Source organism: Colletes latitarsis, chromosome 9 (assembly GCF_051014445.1).
Source record: "Colletes latitarsis isolate SP2378_abdomen chromosome 9, iyColLati1, whole genome shotgun sequence".
Lineage (NCBI taxonomy): Eukaryota > Metazoa > Arthropoda > Insecta > Hymenoptera > Colletidae > Colletes > Colletes latitarsis.
In genome coordinates, this window is record NC_135142.1 from 15156929 (window position 1) to 15184897 (window position 27969).

The 27969-nt window shown below is 32.0% G+C and overlaps 1 protein-coding gene across 2 annotated transcripts in view; it reads left to right on the top strand.

Moving 5' to 3' along the window:
* LOC143345880 (uncharacterized) overlaps positions 1 to 27957 on the top strand; it is a 295421-nt gene extending 267464 nt beyond the window's left edge. The window contains exons 6-8 of one of the 2 annotated variants that reach the window (XM_076773446.1): positions 19976 to 20218; positions 21592 to 21823; positions 25508 to 27957. In XM_076773446.1, coding sequence (XP_076629561.1) covers positions 19976 to 20218; positions 21592 to 21823; positions 25508 to 25736 — 704 coding nt within the window. In that variant the 3' untranslated portion in view covers positions 25737 to 27957. The remainder of the gene's footprint in view (positions 1 to 19975; positions 20219 to 21591; positions 21824 to 25507) is intronic. The other variant, XM_076773444.1, reaches the window with a different exon arrangement.
* The last annotated feature ends 12 nt before the right edge of the window (positions 27958 to 27969 follow it).

Consider the following 27969-nt stretch of genomic DNA (forward strand, 5'->3'; position numbering starts at 1 on the left):
AGGGGTGGTCGAACACCCTGTATAGCTATAATCGGATATGAGATGAATATAAGATCAGATGATGTTTTACACAATGTATTTTAATCAGTAACCTTTACGTAATAACTTTTTACTTCTTACTGACACCTCTTAGTAATATGTGTCTACAAAATTTCTTTTCCATATTTTCCCTTACCATGAAACATATTTGATTATTTTCTAGTTTATTCCAAAGTTTCTGTTTTGTTATTTTGATTAATTACAATATTTAGAAATTCGTACGTTTTTTATATAAAGAGGGTTCCACAGAGTACCGAAACGTTGTATAATAATTGAATAAATAGGACGAACAAAAGTATAATTGCTCTAATAATAGTTGAACTGGAATACGATTCAGTCATCAACGATTATCATCTAGTTTAATATTTAATACAATAAAGACATTAATATCCTGTAAATTTTGAATTTAGTGGCGATGCGTTTTGAGGAAATACTTTGTACACATATTCCAGACTTAATTAAACGTTTATTAAATTTCAATGTATCCATCTTGCTTAAATTAATAGAGATGTTACAGATGGATAAAGTTAGTGCTCTAACATATGTTCTTCATTGACGTTAATTCAGCTGAGAAGTTCAGACTTTCATAAAAATTTGGTAACTCTGGTACTAAAGACGACATAATTTCTGTACTAGTGAATTAGTAATTGGGTTGGTTGATCTTTGCATTTTCATCAATAGTTGGTGTAATTAAGCGTAACGTGATTATATTTTGCTTGAGCTAATATTAGTACGTTTAAAAAGGTGTGAATATTGTGATTATCCTTCATTGTGTGATATATTATAAATATTAATTTTCGCTCACCCTAGCAATAACTCAGAATTCAAGCTGTACATATGTTCTTAATGATTGTGTTTCGTATAAAAAATTTAATTGCAATTATTATAATTCTTGCCAAAATACATAGAGTTTTGGTTGACCCTATATTTCATAGTTTCAAACCCTGTATTTCATATATATTTTTGATCATTTTTAAAAGATACACCACCAAAATTATGATAAGAGACCATATGCAAATTATGAGAAAGTAAACATATCATTAAACTTATAGTGTAATTAGTAAAATAGAAATAAAATATATTTTAATTATTACCGAGCCCACAAAAGGAATAACAATGAGGATCACGAAATGATACGATCGGTTTGTTCCTATTTAGAAATTACATTTTTCTAATCGTTTATTTATTTACCCGAAACATATGCAACATCGTAAAATCTTAGATGATTTTTCTACTGTAACAATAAGCCATTATAATCAGGTACTTTGACTCTCAAAGTGATTCCTGTGGATCTAATCAGAATCAGATTAGGTCTGTAGTGTTCCATTGTATTGATTGTGAATCACTGACCGATAGACCAATCAGTGATGGAACATTTGTCAGTGCAACAGCATACCAATACAGATGGTTTCGTCGTCAATATCTGTACATACCAAATGCTATTAACAGGAATCAGCTGAATAACAATCTACACAACGAGAATTTTTTTGATTCATTTGTTCTGCTTGCACGGCAATAACTCTTAACTTTTATAGGTAACAAAGAAAAGACGAAATGGCTACGTAAATAAAACAAATAAACTTTATTAACCTGGGAATAGCACGTTGAGGTCTTCCATAACTTCAGCAAAACATTCTGCATTAATATATAGGGTGTTCGGCCACCCCTGGGAAAAATTTTAATGAGAGATTCTATAGGTCAAAATAAGACGAAAATCAAGAACACCAATTTGTTGATGGAGGCTTCGTTAAAAAGTTATTAACGTTTAAAGTTCCGCCCGTACTGAACTTTTTTCTAGAAAGTGGGTAGGATTTCGAGGGTAAGTCTATTCATCAGAAATTATTGTAATTAACCCCCGCAACCGAAAATAATTTTTCCAGAACGATTTGAAATTTTTTTTTTTCGTTGAAAAATTTAAGCACCTACCCCCTTTATCGATTTTTCTTAAAAATTTGTTTTTCATTTTTAATAAATTTGTTTCCTGCTCTACAGAAAAGTTGTCTAATACTTTTTTGTAGGTACCCATGAGCTCTATTTCAGAAACAAGTTTCATTGAAATATATTCACTATTGTAAGAGTGATGGCTGTTTGAAAATTGGACCATTTTCATGGGGTTTTTCTGAGTTTACAGGGTCAAGGAATAACTTTATCAATATTGTTAGAATTTTTACATATTCTTCATTAAAATGCAAGTTATTTGCATTTTGGAACATTAGAATTCTTCAATTCGTTCAGAAGTTATGACATTTTAAAGATTCGCATTTGAGGAAAGCATTTCTGGTCTCACATTAGATTTTCGATAAAGAATTTTTTTCTCGAAAGTGCGAAGGATTTCGGTGTATGTCTATTCACCAAAAATGTTTGTAATTGACCCCTGTAACTAAATATAATTTTTTTAGTATGAAAATTTCAGTACCTACTCGAATTTTTTTCTCAAAAGTGGGTAGGATTTCAAAAATAATTTTTTCAAAATGATTTGAAATTTTTTAATTTAATTTTTTAATAACTTTTTAATGAAGCCTCAGTCAAGTAATTGATATTCTTCATTTTCGTCTTATTTTGGCGTCTAGAATCTCTCATTTAAAATTTTTCCCAGGGGTGGCCGAACACCCTGTATGAGATGTTTTGTATTTTATAAGGTCGTCATCATTCTGTAAAAAAACTTGGTCCTGATATGTATAAATTAGGTAAATGGGACAATAAAATATAAGGTAGATTCTGAACAATAAAAAATTCAAATTTGATATCCATATTAGTTAGTTGTCGCCTTAAACTATTTTTCTTAAAATAACAATTAAACCTTACAAGGTTGTACGTAAAAAGAACCTAACATGTAAATATAAGTATAATTAATACGATGGAAGAGGTAACGCTTAATTTATTAAAGATTACAGTAATAACTTCCAAAACATTTTTCTTAAATTATTGAATCTATAAATAAAAATAGAAATTTTGAAAGTCGCGATATTTTTTTTCTTAAATTAGAAGTATATACAAGTATAAATTTTTAGTTATTTAAATAATAAATTTATCCATCATCGTAGAAGAAATCTTTGAAGAGTGATATGAAGAATATTGGTTTTCTTAATATTTAACAAACATTTTTAGATGGTAACTGAAGTAACTGATTTTCTTATATTCAATGTTATATTGGAACTAAGTTACTTAGGTCATTTTTTAAATTGAGTATACATTTGTTTTTTTTGATACACGGAAAAATGATTTCTAAGGTGAATTTTCTTTTGTCATTGTCAACGTACAATATAAGTCAACGACAAAGCGTTAATTCGTGGAAACTATAAGCATGTGTACATGTGTTAGTGCAAATAAACAGAAAACTTGCATGAATTTTGATGCACGTCGCTTGCTTCCTCGATATCTAGAAATCGCTTGTGCGAAGATCATTAAATCATTTTTGAATGATTGCGTATGCATTGTAAAACACGAAACGCGATGATATCGACTGTGTTGCTTCGTTAAAATATTTTATTACGTTGAGTTGCACTGAATATCTTTCGTACGATAAAAATATTCGAGCATAAATAGCTCAATAAAGAATAAACGAAGCTGAAATCGTTAGAATCATGCCGATACATCGTGTCGCGTTTTGTCACTGTTAAATACAGCCATTTTCATCAATTAATTGCATTCATGAAATGCATGTTTGTTGGATATTGTGCAAATATTGCTTGCAACATTTATTTTTCACTTGCTTTCTGGTACAGGCAAATCGTAATTAAAAAAAATTAAACAAATTACTCGACTGTCTTGACGAAACAATACTGAAGAATACTTTTGTCTGTCACATATTTATTTATTTCGAAGGAATGTTCGTTGGATTCGTATGCAGAGTTCTTCAACGATCCAATAATTAATCGACTGTTCTATGTTCAATGGATCGAAAGATATGAAGTTGTGTCAATTTGTTGATGTTTTATTTTTCCTTCGTAGTATACGTCAGAATATAAGTAGAAATTAATATAATATTTTAATTTTTTTATATTTTGACGAAGTTCAACGAATATTAATTCGAGATACAGAAATTATTTGTGTAAAAATTGGAATTTTCAACATGAAATATTAAAATTCAAAATGATAAAAATAATGTGGTCTTTAATTTCAAATCATCAGTATAGAACGTGGAACGTGCAACGGGATAGTGCACCTTAATGGACCCTTAGTAATTATTCAAATATACCAAAAATTGTGTATATTTAATAATTAATTGAAAGAAACATATAACGAAACAACCACAAATGAAGAGTGGAAATAAATAAAGCTGTAAATGCTAAAACTAGTTTTGAAATTTATTTATTGTATGTACCACATTACTTTACAATATTTTTATTTTAATATTTCCAAGACCTGATGATTTACAACAAGAATTTTATATTTTTAGAAATGGTAAAAATATTAAAATAGGATAATCTAAACAGATTTATGTAGAGCTTTGTCAAGAAATTGACAGTACTTATAATTGTGTAATTGAAACAGAATTTTTCTAAAATCATCGATCTTTTTTCCATACTCGATTGTTAGCCTCCAGAGATTTTAGTACCATTTACTATATTTCGTCTGTATTTAATCTTTTCTTGTAAACATTAATGGTTTTCCAATTTTCCTATCCACTTAATGATTGTTTCATCTTTACGAGGCTAAAACATTTGGAACTAATCTGAATAGAACTTTACATATACTTAATAGATAGGTAGTTTCTGAAGCATTGCCCTTCATAAAACTTACTCGTTAAATAACTTCAGATTTTGATCGAAAGATATATGCATAATAACACTTACATTTATGTTAGACATAACGAACAAAAAAAATTATTTTTGAGAAGCTACTAGTTTTGTTCATCCTAATTTTAATAAAGTATCTGCATCATTATAGACTATGTTTACAAATTAACTGATATAGAAATCACTGTTTCGATTCAATAATTTTATTTTTAAATTATTACTACTTTTATCATATCCTTTATTATATACTAAATGCGAAAAATTCTATGAATTATCGTAATAATATTTCTATCAATATTTACTAACAATGATCATTACATAAACATCCTTCTTATATACAAAAATTTTCTGTTTAATGGCACTTCTGGGCTTTTTCATTTCATTTCCTATCTCTTCAAATGTAAAATATTACGTAAGGTCCATCTCTTTTATATTTCTCTTGGACAATATTAATTTTTGCAATCGTCTTCTTATAACGGTTTAATATTCGACCGGTATTATTTCATATAATCATTTGTTTAAAACGAGTCCGCATACGTATTTACAACTAATGACACAATTATGCAATCACCAAGGCTACAGTTAAAACTGAGCAAACTCTTGACAAAACTGATTTCTATAAGCTACCGCGATTCGAAACCGTCTGTTCTAAAATTAACCTCGCGATATTGAATATTCACCTTAACGGTAACATAACAATTTTATATGATAATTTAGGTTTTTTTTGCACCATTAAAGGATTTGTTTACGATTTTACGGGAATCTATATTTGGTAAATTTAGAGAGGGGCCTTGTGACATTCAGATTACCAATTTAAAACGTAACACATGAAGAAAATATTTTATTTTTCGAATTTCTCCTATTCTTCTATTCTAAACAAATCATGTCCTTGTAAAGTATTCTTTCCCTTATTAAAATATTTGATGATGGATGTCAGAAAAATGACCTTTCAATTATTTAAAAAATACCATATTTCAACAGCTATGTCTCCCTTTAGTCCAAACAATATTTTAAACATATTGAGTGTAGTAACATTTTTTGTTATCTTTTGCAATTTAAGAGTTATATTGCAAGAAATAAAATTAATGACACTAAACCTTTTAAATATCTCATGTATTTATATTTTTTTAAATATTTCAAGTTAATTTTTGTTCCAATAAAAAGTAATTTTTTTTTAAATCTTCGATTATTTCCATAATTATTAAATCTTTTTAAAAATCATATGCTATATTGAAGTAGATTTTTGTTTACGAATCAATAAAAACTTTATTTCTGATAATCCAGTTCTTGTTACGAATTACAGCTATCAATGTTCTAGCAGAAGAGATTTTGGAAATTTTGAAACATTTTTACTTTTTAAGAATTGGAACGCAAAATTGAAAGTTACTTTTGTATCCTCTAAACAGACCTAAACATTTAAGAATTTCCTACGAAAAATCGTTTCAAGTTTTACCTATTTCCAGACATTTCAGAGTGGCGCCCTTTAAATTCGAAAAGTTGCAGCTGTAAAAGGTAGCGTAGTTATCAAATCGAATCAACGAACGTTTTCACAAAGTTTCATTCAAATCGATGTTTGACAGTTCGTAATGTTACCTCGTTAATCTCTTTGTGAAACTGTGAAAGTTAAATTCCTTCAGAATCGAGGAATTCGGACGAGTCGAGGCTTTCGGATAATAAGACTGAGTCCGTTAACTATGCAAAAACTCCAGAATCGATGCTTATTAACGCGCGAACTTGGTTACGTAATCTAATATTTGAGATCACGCTTCAAACGACATTATCTGGTCGACTGTGTAAATCGCGAGGCGCTCTGTTGACGTTCGCGTTTTAAATGTTTATCGAGAGTTCACCGACTAGGATAGTTTCATGCGCGTCGTCGTTTCGTCGAATTTTCACGGAGAAGATCGAGCACCGATCCGTTTAACATTCACCGAAGGAATGGGGCAGGGAAATCGGTCCTCGACGAAGCGGTACTTAATTAAAAGTTGATCGTGCGCTCCAGGTTAACAGTGTTTCGCCGCGTAAGTTGGATCTCGTGAAATTTGGAGGGAAATAAGAGGTTGGTGAAAATAACGCGATTCCATGCTTGAAATTGTGCCCCTGCATCGAAACTTGCGTTCACAACAGCTGCTTTTTACGAACAATTTACGGGAAAATTCTGCCGCAACTTCGTGTCAGAATTTTCAAATTCTTTTTAATAAATAATCAAAAGTGAATTTTAGCTGTTCAGACTTTAAACTCGACACATTTAATCGTTCTTGATGTAATCAATTTTTCTCTTTTGCAGTTTTATTAACGGCAAAAATATATAATTGCTAAATTCCGGATCTTGATACAAATTCGTATTTTTATTAATAGAATTAATGAATAATTCGTATATTACTTTAAGGAGAGATTCTCGTGTAACAGCGTTAATATTAAAGTTTCCTTGTTAATTTTTTTCGTAAAGAATTAAATGTTTTATTTTATTAGACTTTTAGAAACATGAAGTCTATTTTTTAGTATCTTTTATTAAATAGTAGTTAAGTCTTTTGATTCTATACGACGATACATCCATCATAGAGATCAGAACGCAACGAACGAACAATTTTCTTGAAGCTAGTTGATTTCCACTGGTACTGAACCTATTTTAAACAAAAAATGTGGAAAATTTAAAAAATTATAGCATTATGAAGAAAAAATTATGAACGATTATAAAAAATATTTTTTGTTTAAAATAGGGTCAGTACCAATGGAAACCAACCAGCTTTAAAAAAATTTTTCGCTTATTGCGTTTTGATCTCTATGATGGTTGCTACCATGTACGCCAACTATGGTTTCATCATGGGATAGGATTAAAAGACTTAACTACTATTTCATAAAAGATAATAAAAAATGGATTAAAAAAATATTTTCGTATAGTTTAAGGGTTTCTTTTCATGTTACTAAAAGTCTAATACAATAAAGCTTTTAATTCTTTACGAAAAAAATTAAAAAGTAAACTTTAATTTTAATGCTGTTACATGAGAATCTCCCATAAGTGTTTTTTATATTTTTGCATATTAAGTTCTGTAGTTTTTTGAGAATTAAAATTTTCCATACATGTATAAACATCCGCAGTCTAGTAATTACTTTTCTGTTCAAGTTGGATAACATATTTTAACAGATGTTATGTTACAATAAAGTTGACCTTTTAGATAAAACTTCATTTTTCTTGCTTAACAAATCTTTGAAATACTTAAATATTCTCTCGTTAGATTTTGAATATTAACTTCTGCATAAACATTGGACAATTTAATAAAGCTTGTCAAATGATAATTATTTCGCTTCACTTATTTGATTTTGAAAATGTTTTCTGTCTTTCTTTATACTTTTGCGTCAGGTAGATCAGGATTTTATAACAAAAACAACTTTTGTAAACAAGTTTAAGATCTAAATTAAGAGCATATCGTAATGATTAATGGTAATGTTTGCAGTATGATCATTAGTTTCCAAAAATAGGTATTCAATCGTAAATTATGTTAGAATTTCAGTGGCATAGAAGATTTGAATATTCACTTTTATTTTTCATTTAATAGAGTAACGAATTTTGGGAATAACATTATTAACATACATCTGTACTAAAAATAGTAATATTATGATATAGTACGAAATATTCAGTTACTCTAGTGAGTTTTTTTCTTCTCCTGAAATTTAAAATTTTTATTGACGAAGGTAGTTTGTGTCACAAAACTATTAAATTATCAATATATCAAGTTTGATAACTTATTAAGTAAAATCATAAAAACACAATCTTTATTTTAAATTTATATTATTCAAACGATGACCACAAAAATAATCAAAAATGTTAAATTCGTCCCATTAACATATATTGTATTTAACTACGTGTTTATATAAAAATGATGTACAAATACACATATTTTTGCCTTCATTTATACTAACTTACAATAAAATATTGCTAACTATATAATTATTTACGGTATCCATCGAATAGTTATAGAAATTTTTCACACAAAAATTTTCTCATATATTATATAATATACTTTCTAGTATATTCTCATATATTTGTGATTGATAGATAAAATTACTAAATAAATTTTTTATAACTAATCATTTTTTTGGATATACCTATTGAAAAACTGTTCCCTCACAGATTTTGATGGGCCTGAAATATGTTATAAAGATATTTTGGGCAACCTTTTCCTATACATAAATTTTCAAATAATTACATCGACATATATTAAACAATTATTAGTTTAAACTTACGGAGGCCCACAACAGCTCCAATCAACCCACTTAAGGGTTAAAGTGGCGTCAATTAATTAATAAACGCAAGTAGCTAATTTATAAACTGAAAACTATATGAAACTATATCATTTAATAACAAACAAATACTTATTTTCATAAAGCTTCTCCGAAGCTGATCTGTCTGTTCAAATGCTCGAGATAAATAATGTAGAACGACAGGAATCTGTTAACTTCATTAATCTTCATCCTGGAAATCTCTGGCAGAGTTTTCTTCACTCTTGTTGGAAATCCAACGGAAATGTTTCGAGTAACTTTTAACCATTGTACGTTGATTCTGATTTAAACAGTCTCATTTCCGTTGACAGAAATTCCTTAATTAATCAATAACAAGAAGTTTTTTTTTATAAATCTAAGGCCACGTGAAAATCATTTTTCTAATATAAAATATAATAATAATGTTGCAAAGTTTTCTCCTTTTAATGATCATAAACAGCTAAACAAAAATTTATTCGAGTAAAATAAATATTGTCTGTACTTTTTGCAGTACTATTTTTCTGTTTCTTTGTTTACTAAATGCATTCTTCGATTTGAAATTCTGTAGAAAATAATTTAAATAATTTCCTAAATGATTCTTCGTGGGATGTAAATTTACTTTGAAACTAAGATACAGTTTTATTTCTACAATACTTGAAATAAATTTTATTCATTATGTTACTCAGTTTATTCAAATGGACATTGCAAACATTTACACATTTTCGTGGGAAAGGGAACACTTTTAATTTTCAAAATATATAGTATAAACAAATATACAAGAAAGGATTAGACAAAATTTTTCGAAGAGTGTAAAATCACCGTTAAGACACTGTATTGAAATTGGGAAGAAGATTAAAAATTAATAAATATTTTGATTTAATGAATCAGAAGTTACACCTCGCATCTTGCATTGCACTAACGTGTCGATGTTAGTTCAAAATCTCATGTCAGCTAATTCGCTGGTTCCCAGGGGAATTCTGTCGAGTCTGCAGATTTACCACGCGAATATAATTCCGTTCATGCAAATCAGTCACTTCGAAACGTTCTCGTAAAAAGCTACGACCAAGTGTCTCAGTTTTCTAAATCGAACAAAGGAGGACAAATCATCGTCTTAGAGCATGTGAGTTTATGTTTCAAAATCTATATTAGCTCTCACAATTCTATATTAAAATCATTTCTAATTCATCAAACCATTAAGCATGAAATTATTGTTTCCTCAAAATTCTTGTCTATTTCCACATATTCTACTAAAAACTACGTTCCATAGAAAAATATTTTCCTTCTATGTTATGATGTATCCTAATAAACTTTAAAGAATACTAACGTCTAAAAGTATATAATAGTATCGATATAATGTGATATATTTGTAAGCTTCTACGACTATTTTTTCGGTAAAAAATCATAATAACATAGAATCAGTTTTTCAAAATCGAAATCCAAGAATATTCCTAACTAGAAAGACTTAACCAATTATTGCTAAATATAATATTTTGTTTACACATAATATATAAAAAAAATTACGGTGCAGTTTATTCTGATTTCGACTTCGAACTTTAAAAATCACATCATTTTCAAATAAATTTTAATATCTGTAAGAAAATGTTTTTTGGTACTTAATGAGTCAAGATCAGGTCATAAATTACTTACAAATTAACCTTCTCGGTCTCGAATTTATTTTTGTGAATAAAAAGAATATTCTTTATATGCACCAAATTATTCGACATTTAATAAATGTAATTGAATTGAGAAATTATAATGCGTACTTGAATTTTAATTAGAATTATATTCATTGACAATGTATAATACAATAGTGGCTTTTAGCCTTTCTTTTCACGGACCGCTCTTGGAAGTTTAATGAAGTTCATGGACCCTTTCCATGCAATGCTTCTGAGAATAACATTCTCAACACGTTGACTGCCAGACCAAACCACTCAAATTCTCCATGAAATCGAAACTTTGTTTTTAGACAATTGGAAACAAGCATACCCGCAATTTGTCATAGAACTTATTTTTACAGTCTTGTTAAAATTCAAGAGTCCCATCTAGATTTATTTCCTTTAACATCTAATGTTGAGAATTAATTTATTTAGTTCCTTAGTGAAAATTCACGTCACCCATATTAAATATTAGTTAAATAAATGTTTTTCAACCAGTGTTGAAAATCTGACTTACTCACATATAACGCACTAAACAAGATAAACACTTACACAGATCGATTTACAAGACGAAAATAAGCTTATAAAGAGCTGTAGAATGTTCAGAGACTTTTTTAATTTCAATTCTAACAAACTTTTGGTTTTAAGTTCGATGAGTTAGTCCTTGGCTAGGTTTGCATCCCAGATCGAATTTATGTTAGACAGGCTAGGATTCTGGAGCCAAGTTCAATTTTAACGCCATCAAGATAAAAGTAATTGTTGAAAGAGTTCTTAACTGTTACCAGGTGTTCGTAAAGTTCTCTTAAAAATATTATTAGAGAATATTTGATATCAGCTCCATCTTAATAAAATATTTCTACCAGTATTTGAAAGTTTCCAAAGTCGTCAGACTCCACGATTCTTTTCCATATCAGAAGTTTAGTTAAGACAGATTGTAATTTCTCTATGCAAGTAATAATTGTGAATTCAAAACAATAATTTGGAAGACTTATTTCACTTAAACTCAAAATATTCAAAACGTCAAGTTGATAGTTTCTGGTGTAATGTAGTATACAATGACAATAAATATTTAAAATTTCTATGTGCAAGTTTTTGGGCCGTGACAAATTTATTTATGCCCCCCTCAGGGTACGCAGACTCCAGATTAACACCTTAATGTTCAAATATTTTTTACATTTATAGTCCAAAATGCATCAATTTTTATTTTTATAAATTCATGTCCTGGGGGTGTCATATTTTATGCATTTCTAACGACATATGAGTATGTTACATATTTTTATTTGAGTATTTTAACTAGAGTAGAGAAGACTATGCAAAAGAGTTTTTTATATAGCGTATTAACACAGAAAATATTGTAAAAAGGACAGTTATTGAATGCTGGTAATTCAAATTTTGAAGAAACAAATAAGAGGTGAAAGTTATGAATATTATCATTGCTTATTCAGTCCATATACAAGAAATAGTGTTAAAAAGGCAATGGTTTAGTATAGTATATCATTGTTTCAATAGATATCAATGGCTGAGGCAAACAAACTGTCAAACTTAATGTTTCATCGTGTCCCAATATATCATAGGCGAGGGTATTAAAGGGTTGAGAATCACTGTTTTGGGGTTAAAGAATGATTAAAAATTATGTGCGTTCGGGGAGTATTCTAGTATAGAGTTTAATTTTGTTGGTCGTTTTAGTGATTATTTTACAAAAAAGAATATAAGTTTCTTAATCCTGACATTGTGTAGACACATTTATTTATGTTTTACAAATGTTCACAATTTTGTTCAAGTAAAAATAATTTAAACTAACTGAATTATATGTCATTTAACAACGTTCCTTTAAAAAAAGGGTGTTCTACTGACTGATGTGATTCCGATCATTCTGCTTATCTGAAATGAAAAAAATCAAAAGGAGTCTTAATTAGTATGATTGTGATTGTGGTGTGAACCAAAATGAAAACAAATAGTGAAAACTAACAAAATGGCGACACTTTGAATTTTGAATATTGATTTTTTTAACGTCTTTTCATGTTTTGTCAGTCAAAAAGACAATAAAGAAAATTCTTCTTTTATAATTTTAGGTTCGCACCATAATCACAATCATACTAATCAAGAATCCCTTTGATTTTTTCATTTCACATAAGCAAAATGATTGGAATCATGTCAGCCAACAGGTCACTTTTGATTATTTTTAATTAAAATAAATTGTGCATGTTCGTAAAATATAAATAAATACGTATACAAAATGTCGAAATTAAGAAAATTATATTTTTTCTTAAAAAGATCCCTAAAATGACCGAAGAAATGAAACTCTAGATTAGAATAGCACCTTAAGGTGTACAGCAGGCGCGAAAAGATTAATAAAAATGGTTTTTATAACGTTGGAGTGTTTGGAATTTCACGTTCGTCAAGTGAGAATGACATTTTCGTGGAAGTTCGCTGTTACAGCGGCACAATGCATACCGATTACGACACGTAGCTCACGTATTCCTGCGGCATGAGTGACAAAGCTCCGCGCAACGTGCCGATGTATAATACGCGAACTTCGAATTTCCATTCCCATTGGCATTCAACGGTAACACCGCCTCGCTGAAAAATATCCGTCCGCGGGCTGTCTGAGGTCTGAAAACCTGTCGAAGGTACGAGAGTATCAGTATCTCCTTCGCGGATCCATCGATCCGTGAAAAACATGGGGTGAACGACATGTAGCGGATTATCGACTTCCCCACATTTTGCCATCGTTCTCTGTTATTAACTTGCCACATAAGTTTTATTTGTTCGTGTCTTCCCCGATAAAAAGTAAGGTAATTGACCCAGTGGTTGGTCTATTAACCCTGAAGAGGTACATTGTTTTTTCGAACTACAGTAATGATTCTTAAAAGCAGTACCTCACGTGATTCGTAAATTGGACGTTGCTATTCCTTTCAACTTGGGGGATCCCCTTTAGAGCTCAGTGAAGCGTGAAACACAATGCTTTGTGAACAGCCGTCTGTGCATTCAGCGTGTTCGTCAGATCTCGTCAACTTGCATTTGAAGACCACAATTTATTAACTTCAGAAAGATATTCTTAGAAATATTTACTACGTTAAATTATTTAATATATTAATAATATAATAGTAATAGAATTGTCCCAGTTTTGGACTATTAACCCTAAAGAGGTACACTGTTTTTTCGAACTATAGTTCTTAGAACGAGTACCTCACGTGATTCGTAAATTAGACGTTTCTATTCCTTTCAACTTGAGGGATCACCCTCAGAGCTCAGTGAAGCGTAAAACACAATGCTTTGTGAACAGCCGTCTGTACATTCAGCGTGTTCGTCAGATCTCGTCAACTTGCATTTGAAGATCACAATTTATTAACTTCAGAAAGATATTCTTGGAAATATTTACCGCGTTAAATTATTTAATAAATTAATAATATAATAGTATATAATGAATGCATTAAATTCCGACTAAATTAAGAGAAATAATTATAATGAAGTTGTTTCTATGTTATATAATTTGTACACTTTTATTAATACATATTTGTGGGTTTTCCGGGATAGAAATATTGTTTTAACCCTTTTAAGAAGGAATACACGAACGGTGGTTTCGCTCTACAAAAAATGAATATGCCAACCCCGTAGCGGTGTTCATTTTAAGAATCATTACTGTACCACACGGCGCACTAGGGCCTCTCTGGTTTAGAAAAAAAATTCTGTCAAAATTCAAGGGAATAAGATTCATGTCTCTATTATTAGATGTACAAAAATATTGATTATTTTCAATTAATAATTTTTTACTAGTATACAATGATATCTAAAGAAAGTATGTAATCTTGTACATATTGAAGTCTCTAGTTTCGTAACTAAATTAGTTCTGAAGTGTTATTTGATCATTTGTAGGAAAATTCTAGTAGAAATCGTATTTGATTTCGTGCCCCCATTATTGACCAACGATATTCCCTAGTATACGTGAAACAAGTTTTTGATGAATTTGTGTTTAATGAAATATTAAGCAAGTAGTATTAATGATGAATGAAAATTATCTATATTATTGTTCATTATATAAAATTGTATATTTGTACATTTTTAAGTTATACATTCCATTATTAAAATTTTGACATATTTTAACCATGATTATAACGATTGAATTCTTACTGAAAAACTTTACCTACAAAGCGATTATTGTCACTTATAATCACATACAAATGGTGATAAATTACGCGATTATAGTGACATACAAACATGGTAGTTATCACTTTCTATCACATACAAACTTGAATAAACGCAATTATATATTTCATGTTTACAAATTGATCTTAATCTGCCAATTGAGTCAGAATTGTTAAAATTACAGCTCGTCGACAAATATTATTATTTAATAAGTAGTTCACGTCTATTATTTGGAGCGTTAGAAATTAGACAACGTTAATGGCTGTTTAAATACTTTGGTATTTAAAATTGTAAACAGTATTCCGAATATGTTTCACTTTCTGTGCTATTTAATTTATAATTGTGTGTGTCGCATAGTTGCATAACTAGAGGGGTGGAGTGGTAGTTCGCCCCAAGCAGCGCTTTTGGTCTACTGCAGCAATAATAACCAAATTTTATTTGTTTTCATTTGAAACGACGACGAAGAGAAATGGTTTCCTCGCTGGATACAGTGATTTATGAGATAACTTCAAAATTTCGAAAGCTCCATAAATTTGCTGAGAATTATGCCTTCCTTGCAATGTCGAATCCTTTGGATGATAAGTATGAAATGTCAAGAAAATCACTACCACGATAATACTTACAAAGAAAAGTTCCATGTTGAGAAAAAGAAACTTCAAAGTTATATTGCAATTGACTTCTTGGGAAAGGGGTCCAACTATTGTAATACTGCTGCGAATTTTTCTTACAATTATTGCTAATTTTATTGTTAGTGGAAGAAGTTTTTAAACTAAAACTGATAAAGAATTACCTAACTGTCTATAGAGCAACAATCGATGAACACAATAGGTTTCAAATGTGACATTAAAGATTTTGTTAACAGGAGAACAAGATAAATAACTTTATAGTAGCTGTAGTTTATATTTCACTTCACATGATATCCTAATTTTTTCACTTTTCTTATACATCGATCTATCATTTTGTTCCAGAATGTTTTATATTTATTATGTCATTGAGGACGGACAACTATTCTTCCAGAGTAGCAAAAATTGTGATCTCTTCATAAAAATTTTTCTATTTATCGTTATATTTGTTACACTTGTTAGGTACATGTCTTGATAAATTTAAAGACATTCCTTGGAACGATTTGGCACAATAATACCAATTTGAAACATAAATATTGATGGTATTAAGACAAGATTTAGTCTCATCATTATTACAAAAATCAGCTGAAAATACACTACTCAGTCATATATTTGGAATAAAAAAAATTTTATACATATCTCGGTCCAAGATTTTTGTGGAATGTTCAGTTTATATAGGGTGTTCGGCCACTCCTGGGAAAAATATTAATGGCGGATTCTAGACGCCAAAATAAGACGAAAATCAAGAATACCAATTTGTTGATGGAGGCTTCTTTAAAAAGTTATTAACGTTTAAAGTTTCGCCTGTACTGAATTTTTTTCTCGAAAATGCGCAAGATTTCGGGGGTATGTCTATTCACTAAAAGTAATTGTAATCGACCCCCGCAACCGAAAATAATTTTTCCAGAACGATTGGAAATTTTATTTTTTCGCCGAAAAATTTAAGCACCCCTCATCGATTTTTCTTAAAAATTTGTTTTTCATTTTTAATAAATTTGTTTCACGTTCTACAGAAAAGTTGTCTAATACTTTTTTGTAGGTACCCATGAGCTCTAATTCAGAAAAAAGTTTCATTGAAATATATTCACTATTGTAAGAGTTATGGCCGTTTGAAAATTGGACCACTTTTATGGGGTTTTTCGCATTTTACGGGGTCAAAGAGCAACTTTTCCAATATTTTTAGAATTTCTACATATTCTTTACTAAAATACGCGTTGATTGCTTTTTTAAACATTAAAATCCTTCAATCTGTTCAGAAGTTATGACATTTTAAAGATTCGCATGAAATTTCAGGGAAGCATTTCTGGCCTCACATTAGATTTTTGGTAACCAATTTTTTTCTCGAAAATGCGTAGGATTTCGGGGTTATGTATAATGACCAAAAATGCTTGCAATTAACCCCTGTAACTAAATATAGTTTTTGTAGTATGATTTGAAGTTTTTTAATTTCGTCTAAAAATTTCAGTACCTACTCGATTTTTTTTTCGAAAGTGGGTAGAATTTCAGGGGTATATGTATTCACCAAAACTGATTGTAATTCAGGCCCGCAACCAAAAATAATTTTTTCAGAATAATTTGAAATTTTTTAATTTAATTTTTTAATAACTTTTCAACGAAGCCTCCATCAACAAATTAGTATTCTTGATTTTCGTCTTGTTTTAGCCTCGAAAATCTCTCATTAACATTTTTGCCAGGGGTGGTCGAATACCCTGTATAATCGTTTTTTGTAAATATATTTAAACAATATGTGGAATAAATCTTAAGGAATATTCAATTAAGAGAATTTGTATAAAAAGGCGGAATAAAATTTTATTATATCTTCCCTAATAAAGGAAATATTAAATAAAACCTCAGTTCTTCAGTTATTTCTGAAAATTATACTTTCAGACACAGTTTCAAACATAATTTCGTCGTTTATGATTTTCGTCTTATTTTCGAACGAATCCTTTTTGTTGACACCTATAGCTAAACACCTTGCATAATTTGTTGCATCTAATTACGAAAATAAGTCGATATAAAATAGTAGAATTTAGTCTCCAATGAAATATTTATTATAAAATACGTTCATATTTCGTTTCAAACAGTAGCAAACAAAGAAATATCGTTTCAAACAATGTTCCAATTTTTAGTGAACATCCACCTTCAGCCCTGTCTAGATATTTCTTTACGTATCAGATTTTCAGCTCTAATTACTTTTACACAGCACCTCCGCATTTTGCATTAATCGCAACTGTATAATAACGACACAATTGCAATTTGGTGGAGGATTACATATCAATTTTTCTTCCAATACTCTGTACATAACCTAATTCCAAATAATACATCATCGCCTTGACAAGAATATGCTGTCTGTAAAATAAATTAACCGCGATTACGTTTTAGTTAATTTCAAAGTTCGTGTAAATTTAATCCAATAATGAAATGTAAATAAAAATATTAATTGCAGAGTGGAAGTATTAAAGAGGCTAATACGAAATAATAGTTTTCTAATCACATAAAAGAATCATATTATTTTGTTGTTATAATAGAAACAAAATGATAGTGATTTATAAAGATAAATCAATATTATAAAAACAAGGTTTTTGTAGAAAACAATAGAAAAGTGTTAAGTGTCATTTCCTTTTTCAGTTAAACCTTTCTATGAAAAGATTAATTTTTAATTTTAAATTATAAATTGAAATTGCTTATAGAAAGTGCCCATTGGAACGAAATGTTTTACAGAATATCATCGTTCAACCTCTAAGTTCCTTCAAATATCATAAAAATCTTTGAAGCCATAGCTGTAGGATCTTGTTAATGCAAAATCGTTATCATTGAACGTCATACTGTACCCAGTTATCAGAAATTTGTGTTCTACTGAACCATAAATTTCATAAATCACCAATAGAATAAAAACATACAAAATAAATTTTTGTTCCGGCTGACCCAGTTATTAGACAATAGAAATAACTCTTGCAAGCCCATTGTACGGTCTAGTTAATTAAAAATGTATTTAAGCTCCTTTCGAAAGAAAGCATGCTTGAAGGTAACTATTGTTCCACTTACAGGCATGTTTTTCTTTTGAACAAAGTAATCTCCCATTACGTGTCGGCAGAAGCATGGTGCCTGGAATGGTGCTTTCTGAAAGAAAACAGGCAGTTTGAAACTACGCTGTCTGTACGTGTACCTAACAACGATCGACCACGTCTTACTTTCTTTTGTTTTTGTTCACATCGAGCCAATCCATTAAATAAAATAAATATCCAGAGAAGTCTGCAGTTGCACTTAACTAACAAACCTATCAGCATCTTCATTCGCGAGGTAACTGCCGACGCGTTGCCTTTTTCTAGAGTTAAAAGCATTGGCACGTAACATTTAATCAAGAAATAATCTCTCTGTACCCAATTTTGGCACTTAGCCCCTTGGTACTTCGACTCTGCAATTATTGCGTCATTAACGCTGAATTACTCTTGAAGTACACTTGCACCTAAGTTTCTCGAGTACGTCTCTGCCATCTGTCAAATAATCAGCTCGATCTTGGCTTCTTGTAAATAACCGAACTGGGGATGGTTAATGTGAATTATCGGCACCTATTTACGCATTGCGTTCTCACTTCCCAGCAGCTCATTTGATCCTACACGCAAGTAGCGATGGGACCAATTCGGTTTTTCACGTCGACAACCTTTCCAACAAGTTCCACAGTCGATTGAAACTCGATTGATCGTTCAAAGCACCTTGCCGCGTATGACACAACCAGCATGGCCAGAAAAATAAGCTAAATCCCGTTTTTGATGAATAGGGAACGACACCTACGTCATGCTGCGTTTCCCTACTCCTCAAAAATGAGACTTAGTTTATTTTTTCTGCTTACGTTGGACGCGACTGCTACTTCTATGTCATACTATCTTGGCATTGCAAGGCAGTCAACCAATATGGCGGCGATAGCTCACTGCTACCTTTGAACAGACTGTTTATATCTTTCCGATTATACTGATCGTTTGATATTATTGAAGGGGAATTAAAATAAAAAAGTATTTATTGTTCGCATGGAGATGTATATATTGTGTTCAATATTTAAAGAAAAATTCACTTTAGAATATTTACTTAACCTATAAACAATAATGGAAAATAATGTATTTTCTGTAATAACACTAAAATACCCATGTGCTAAAATAACTGTATTGCTAAATATAAAAATAGTTATATATTTTCGTGTAAAACACATTTTTAGTAGCTAAGTTTGAGTAAATTTGTACAAAAAGGAACCCAGTTTCAAAAATCCTTATCTTCACACATGTTGTCGAAGTTCCAGTCTACACTTCTTTCTATGTTTATGACTCTTCAGGAAACAATCAGAAATGTCCAAAACCTTCAAAAATTTCGCCTTTTCTTTTTTATTACACCAGCAAGTAACAAATAGTTTCCACAAAAGTATCGAAATCACGTGCAGTATGGTTCCCATCGCTACATTCGAGTCACAATTTCGCCTCCTTTACCAGTTTCCACGATTCATTTGTTTCTCGCGTCTACACAGTGGATACGCGATCGAAGAACTTTAAATCGGTCGGTGTAGGGGCAAAAGACATGCCCTTAACACCCATGGTTATTCAAGGGATGGTAATGCTCGAGAACAACTTGGCTGATAATACTAGGGACCTTTCCACCAGTACGATGTCGCCAATTAATTGCACAACGGTAATCTACGCCTTTCCTGAAGAGGATCGTGTCGTTGTTGGATATATCAATGAATGGATCAATGCATATTCGTTCATATCAAGTAAGTATTACACTGTTCCCTTCTCGTTCTACCATTCTATCAACCAATACGTCCCCTCATTGACTTTCTTTCTTGGTTTTGATCTCTTACCGACGAAAGCTATACTACATTTCAGTATGTCGGTAAAAAGAGATTTCGTACATATCAACTGCTGGAAAATCGTCTACAGTCGACATATTACTTACGATCGATAACTTACCTGCACTGGATAATAGAAAATCTTTTATTTCCATCGTTGGTAACATTACTTATTTATACAAGTACAGATGAAGTATACGAGTAGACCTTTCACCTAATGTATTTTTTCGGCCCATTTTTCTGGAGCTCTAGAGCCCCATTACCATTTCCATATCACTCGCAACGTTACCAACAGATTTAGAAATGAACACAAGATGAAGTGAGATAGAAAATGAAATTACAGAAGTTTTATTATTTTTTAACGGAATGAAAGCTGTACGGTCCATAATTGGACATTAATCGATTAATTTCATTGAAGTAATCAATCGATTAAGATTATTAAAATACCTAAGGATTTTCATTTCTTATCTCATTTTTTATTTTAAATTGTAATACATCATTTATATAAAAAATAACTCGGCAAAAACGTATTCAAGACTGATTCGCCTTCTTTCGCGAATCTCCGTAGCTGTACGAAACACCAGAACTCATATACAAAGTGGCTATGCATTAGTGTGTGTAAGTGGAGGGGCAGTCTCCTTTGGGCACGAGTCTGCCGTCTGATAATACTGGATTGCCTTTTTTCAATCCCCTACAGCTATCTGCCCATCAACACTAATCCAGTAAATAGTTTCTCAACTGACCGTCATCCATGAGAAGAGGACGTTAAAATCACCTCCGAATTTTCAGGTCGATATGGCAGTCAAATTGGGCCACGAAAGTCCATAAGGTGAAAAGTCTACTCGTATACCTCGTCTGTGCAAGAATCATCGATAATAGAATATCGTACTTATTGAGAAATAGTATATGCCAGGGAGTAAAAGTTTAGTAAATAAATTTGTTGAAGTCTTGGGGAAATAGGCTTAGTAAGGATAGTTTGGAAACTATGCTAATTTAATTTCTTTTACGTAGAATACTGAAGGAATGCATAGGTGAGAAGTAGGTTGCATCCGATTGCTCGAAGCGCGACGTGTTTTTAAGGTTTGCAGTCAAAGAATCGAGCACTGTGTTTGGCATTGCATTTTTCCGTGGCAAAAGTTTTCAGTAGTCTTGCATGCAACTTGGCGCTCTCGTGAATTTCAGAATGTCCGAGTTTTAACTTGACTCGTAATATGTATTAGTTGATGCGAAAAGTGTTTACGACATAGCAAATTTAATAGATTAATAAACTTCATTTGTCACTTTCGTTAATGCAGAAAATCAAGAAAAATTCTACCTGTACATCATAGTATCGGTCACAGCCGGTATTCTGATCTTTTTGGGCTTGGTAATTGGACGTCTTCTGGTCAGTCGCCATCGCGCCAAGAGAGACGCGAAGTTCCATGCAAATAACGAAGCAGTTCCGAATGGATTCAACGACGACATTTCGGAGATCGACGCTGACATCGATCTCACCACTCCGGTGCCAGTTCCCATGCAAGACACGAGGTTTGTATTTCATTTAATAACTTACTTTAATATTCTAGCTGAGTAAAATACTTTTCTAAGGGGGTATTCTACTCTAGAATGCAATTTTGGTGGCTCTTTAGAATTTTCGAAGGAAAATGGTAAAATATTTTTGTATCAAGTTCGAATTCATATTTGAATTCATATGAATATACAGGATGTTCCGCATTTTTCTGTACACACTTTAGCGGTGTGTTCTACAAGTAAAACTAAGACTAAAATGTTATATAACAAAAAATCTATAAAGGCTTTGTTAAGAAGTAATAATAAAAATATGAACTGTGAAACTCGGTTGAGATTCAAAATATTAATATAAAAAAAAAATGTATAACAAAATAAAATGAATCTTTTGTAAGCATTCGATATCGTGAGTTTCTTTGCAATTTAGTGAACGTAAACTTGCACAATAGTTCAAAATTTTATGACAACAAAAAGTTATCATCGAAGAAAGAATACTTCAGCATCCAAGATAAACGATAGAAACTAAACTCTGATAAAGAAATGTTTAAGTTATCCACATAATTCTACATTAAAAATATTTTTTCGTGCCTCAACTAGCAGTTCCTCTCTTTAAACAAAATTTTATTAAATTTGTTTCTTTAGTAAATAAAAAAAACATCACATTTCATATTTTTGTCATAATTTCTTAACAAAGCATTTATGCATTTTTTGTTATATGACACTTTGGTCTTATTTTTACTAGTAGAAAACATTGCTGAAGTGTGTATGGAAAAATGCGGAACACCCTGTATATTTAGATCTATATTTGATGAATAATCCATATTTTTTCCATACAGAAGTATTCAATATTAGAAGTTACAGTAACTTTAGCGCAAAAATCCTTTTAACAACGGTATCTCCATGGTAGCTAGATAATAATCGAAAATATCAGTTCAAAGTTGTTGTGGCACGCATATGGCCGCACGATGGCGCTTTACGTTGAAGTACTGGTCAACCGTAGGGGAACCCCTAAGTGAAGCTCTCCACGCGGTCGTGGGGCTTTTCGTGTTTGTTGTATTACTATCAAAACTGTTTTGTAAAACATCTCTTCCTCGCTACCTCTGTAATTTCGCTTTATGGTGTATTAGACCTGAAAAAATTACATTTTATATTCTATTGGACCACATTGTTATGAAATTTTGTCAGAAAAGTTAAATTTTACCGTGGCTACCTGAGTCTACATTTAAACCCCATTGAATATTTATATAAGCGTACCTATACACATACAATCAGTCAAAAAGTCTCCGTAGACCGCACTAAGATTTATTGAACATTATATGTTAGCCAAGAAGGAGGTCAGAAATAAATAATTGTAACGTTATTATATTCAGAAACATAATATTTATTATTAGTAAGAAAAGAAAGAGCATACATCCATTTATTAACGGAATATAATGGACGAAAGCACAAACGTAACAAAAATGTGGTCAAAAAAGACAGAAAAGTACATATAAATTTATTAACTACAGTTTTTTAATTAGTGATCAGTGGGTTCTCCCTTTAGTTTAATAATTTATTGCAACCTTTTTTGCATGTTACATACCAACTTTTTAGTTAAATCCGGTTGAATATTATTCCATTCTAATAAGTCTCCCTGTTCGTCTTCGATTTTGATTTGATCTTGTTTCATTGTATCTCTGGCAAATATAGTGCACGGTAAAAGATGACTTTTTTACAATTTGTGCAATTTTCTTCAACGTTGCACCTTCTTTTCTTAATTCGACAATTAACTCTCGAATCGCAACAGGGATTTCCATTTTAAAGAAAATACGCACAATATAAACCTTTCTGTTTGCTAGCACTCAAGAAACTAACTTATTCTTAACTTTGGAGTATTATTCCAGTCTTGTTTGTAAACATTCTGTAGAATTCTTAGGACTAGACTGTTGAATATTTCTTTGTACGGAGACTTTTTCGATCACATTTTTGTTACGTTTGTGCTTTAGCCCATTATATTCTATTAATAAATGGATGTATGCCCTTTCTTTTCTCACTAATAATAAATGTTATGCTTCTAAATACATAATAATGTAAAAATTATTTATTTCTAACCTCCTTCTTGGCTAATATACAATGTTCAATAAATCATACTGTAAGTATACACAGCTTTCATAGTCAAAGGTGTGGTGTCGCCTCCCATGCTCGCCACCAGAGGTGTCACGCTCTCACAAGCGCTCGACCTATCCCTCGATTGCTATGTATACATAGCCACAATATGATCAGGTCTTAAAACGTGTATTTTCGCTAAAAAAAATTTTCGGAATTTTTTTCGTTATTGAAATTCATTTAGCCATTTAGACACAATCATGTTAATAGCATAGGAACAAAAAAAAATGTCTTTTTTTTTAATAGTCACAATATGATCAGGGGGTCTTAAAACGTGTATTTCTGCTAAAAAAAATTTTCGAAATTTTTTATTATGGTACATATATGTACCTTACATAGGTTGGAAAGTAAAAATGTGGAGCAGTCGAGACGGAATCGTATGCCGATTATCGCGAGATCGTATTTCAGCTGTACAAGAGCAAAAAGGAAAGGCTCACACTCTTTATCGATTTCCCGAAGTTGTGCGAAGTACCGAGCTCACGTACACGTGGCTCGTGCGATAGTGTATGTCTGCTATCACCACTACTCCGTTAGACGCTAAGGAAGTTCGTCGTCACTATTGTCGATTTCGATTATGCCCGATATGGCCACACTGCTTCTCAATATCTCAGTCTTCTAAGGCAGGGCCTGCTAGAAAGCCTTATTGACGAGTCCGCTAGCAGGTGAAACGCGTCCCCTCCTTTCCTTTTCTGTCTTCCTACGAAATCCTCCGAGATCATACCCGCAGCAAAGCAGCGCCACTGTTGAGGGGTTGAGCAAAATGATTTCAATTTGGCGAAAGAAGCTTTCTACTATGCTCAACTTCACACGTTAACGTTAATGACGAGTGAATATTTGTAGGATACGGAAAGTAAATGTTTGAATCACAATCAGTGGAATATTATAACAACCAATAACTGTTTATTATAAGTCGGATAGCCGAAATGTACAAATTCTTGAATCTACTATTGATCAGTGATGTTTGAGAGTCAATTTTTATCTGCTATCTCAGCCAAGGTTGTCCAAGAAGCTAACCTCGCCATGGGCGTACCCAAGGCCATGGGAGGCAGCATCGGTCTTCGATTGGTCAAAGATTGTTAATATACAGACCAATCAGTTTGGCGGCGACGTTGGTCGGTGGGAGGCGGCATGTAACGGGTATTTTTAATAATTTTCCCTCGTCTGGGTTTTCCGCGAGGCTACGGGCCCAGGTCACCGCTTGGTGCCCAGATGTTTCCTGCGATACCTGACTCGCCATAAAACATCTGGCACCGGTTGTCGATATTATTGCATATAGTAAAATCATAGAACGCCTGGATTTGGAAGGCCGTGCAGATTTGAATGAATTTAATACTTAATTAGCCGCTTAATGGCACTTGGGTATAGGCAAAACTTGATTGTATGAAAGGTCTGACGCTACATTCGATGGCTTTATGAATTTACTGTTACGCTGCAATACAGAAGAAATCGAAATTGTTATTGCGCGCCGTAACAGCCACAAAGGGTTAAATATCGTTAAATATGCTCGTTCAACTGCAGGTTTGCAAGGTAGTACGTCTCATCCGTAATTCTTTCTTGCAGGCTTCCGGAGACCCAGCTGGCCGAGAGACTCCACGGCGAGCGTTACTACGCGGACACAAGGATACCTTTGTCACCCACCTCGATGCATCCACAACCCGTCCTCCATCCCTCCGCCACGGGCGTCAGAGTGGATCTAGGTAACCATATGGTCGGTACCGACAATCTCCACACGATCCTGCGCCAGGAAAATCCACGAAGCCTCACCACCAAAAGCTACTACTACGGCTGACAGGAGGAAGGGGTTGTCCCGCGCGAGGGACGACCCCCGTCCTTGAGCCCGGTACCAGAAGTACGCACGCGGAATTACTGCTTTTAATCGAGACAACCGATTTTCTATGGCGCGCCTGACGAAACGAAGCCGCTGTAAACTACGTTTGAACCGCGATGTCCGACGTCGATCAATCGTTTGTTTCTTCGAGCGGCAAGTCGTGGAATTTGTCGTTCTCGCGCCTGGTACCGGAAACGAGCACGTGGTGGCGATATTTTTCTCATAATTTCTTCGTTCCTCGCGCGAAGGAACTGCGTTCAAGAAGAGACTTTCATTTCCAGTTCGCGAGGACTCGACGAATCGCGCCACGATTTTCTTCGGATTATGAGAGAACATCGTGGCCGAACGTTTCGATAACAAATGTGATCGCAAGGTATAGCTCGGTAAAGTTGAAATAAGAGACCTAAGGTAGTACCTCGAGCGATGGGTAAACGAATGGTCTTTGGTTAGTTAGCAAGTATAGTCTGATACCGTTTAAAGCGGACAGGACCATCGAAGGATATCAAAACCTGATGCTGAACTGTATTCAGGAATCTTATTTGAATTGTTGAGCTATAACTTCGCGCGAGCCAAGACCGTGGGGCGGATGTACATTAAGCTGGACTCAGAGAATCAGAAATGGAGGAGCTTTTATCGCGTAGCGAAATCGTTTCGTGCGCGTCTGTGCCTGACACTGGTAGTGAATGAGAGCTCGTCGAGCTAGCGAACGTTATAAGTACGATTTCAATGGTGAGATTTCGAGCCGTTTCGATCGAGATCTGAGAATCGCTAGCAATGGGACCGAGATGAGTTTAGAGTCGTCGAAAACTGATTCTTTTGTAGCAATCGATTACATTGTATCGCTATGTACTTGTGAATTATGTTAAAAATAACTAGTAACAGATATCTTTATAGAATTTATCGCTCGGTGACCAAATGAAGATAATCGTTGTAAAGTTCACTGAGACAATTTTACCAGATTTACGTATAATAATCTCTTATACGAACATTCAGTAATCTGCAGGTTCAGCTACCAATTGTTTAGTGTTAGTATTGATTCATTCATGAATGCATATGGAAGGAAGTAATTTATTTGTGAAAGTGAAATATGATTTAAGCAATCGAAGATTAACCTCCAGAGAACTGGTCATTTTTTAATTTAATCCTGTATATTGTATATTATTTACTAAAAACTTGCACACATCTTATATAAAGTTATCATGCAGATTCTATAATTGTATTATTGTATATTATATTATATTAATGTGGAATAACAAAATTCTTTTAATATTATTCCTTAAAATTTCATATCATAGGATTTTTTACATTGTTTATAACGAATCTATAGTCAAATTTAAAAAATTAAGAATGATAGTTATATGACAGACCCAATATTCTAAAAGCTTCTTAAATTCGAACTTTTTCTTCGGTTGCTGATGATAAATCTTCAGTCAAATTTACTTCAATAGGACCGACAAGTACGATCTCGTAAAACAATAGATTTTGCCTCCAAAATGTGAATCCGCCATTTTGAATTTTAAATGGATCAATAGCGACCCAAGAAATTACAAGTACTGATTTCCATTAAAATTAGAACCTAAAGCCTATTATGGTGCTTTTTCAGCACTCCAAAAGTTAGCTACACTTTGTTTCTAATTGGATTAATATACCAAATCACTGAACTGTGTAATTACTAACTTCTCCTTTAATTTTCTACCTAGTTATAATTATTTACAAATACGATAAAATGTATTTTCAAATCTTTCCTAAACCTATAAATTGTTTTGGTAATAGACATTTAGTAAAAACATAAAGAAAGCAAGAAGTATTCAATGTTTTATACAACAAACGTTTTATACTAAACAAAATTTGAATTGACAATAGAAGTAATTAAATATTTTGATTCAAAGCACATATACATAAACGCTTTAAAAAAAGACTGCCATTTATTAATATCATGCATTTTTCACTGATAGAGTCTGGAATTTTTAGTCAGTGGTAGAACTTCTTCAGACTGTATGTTGTTAAAATTGATGTCTCTAATAATGACGTTACCAATGTTTACTTTTTTTCACTATTGGCACATTGTCAACTACATATACAATTACTTTTATATCAAGTATAATTCTTATTCACATCAGAAATAAAATAAGTGATGGCTAATATCAATTGGCTCAATTGACTAATAATCAAGACTTCTACATTGTCGCTCTTT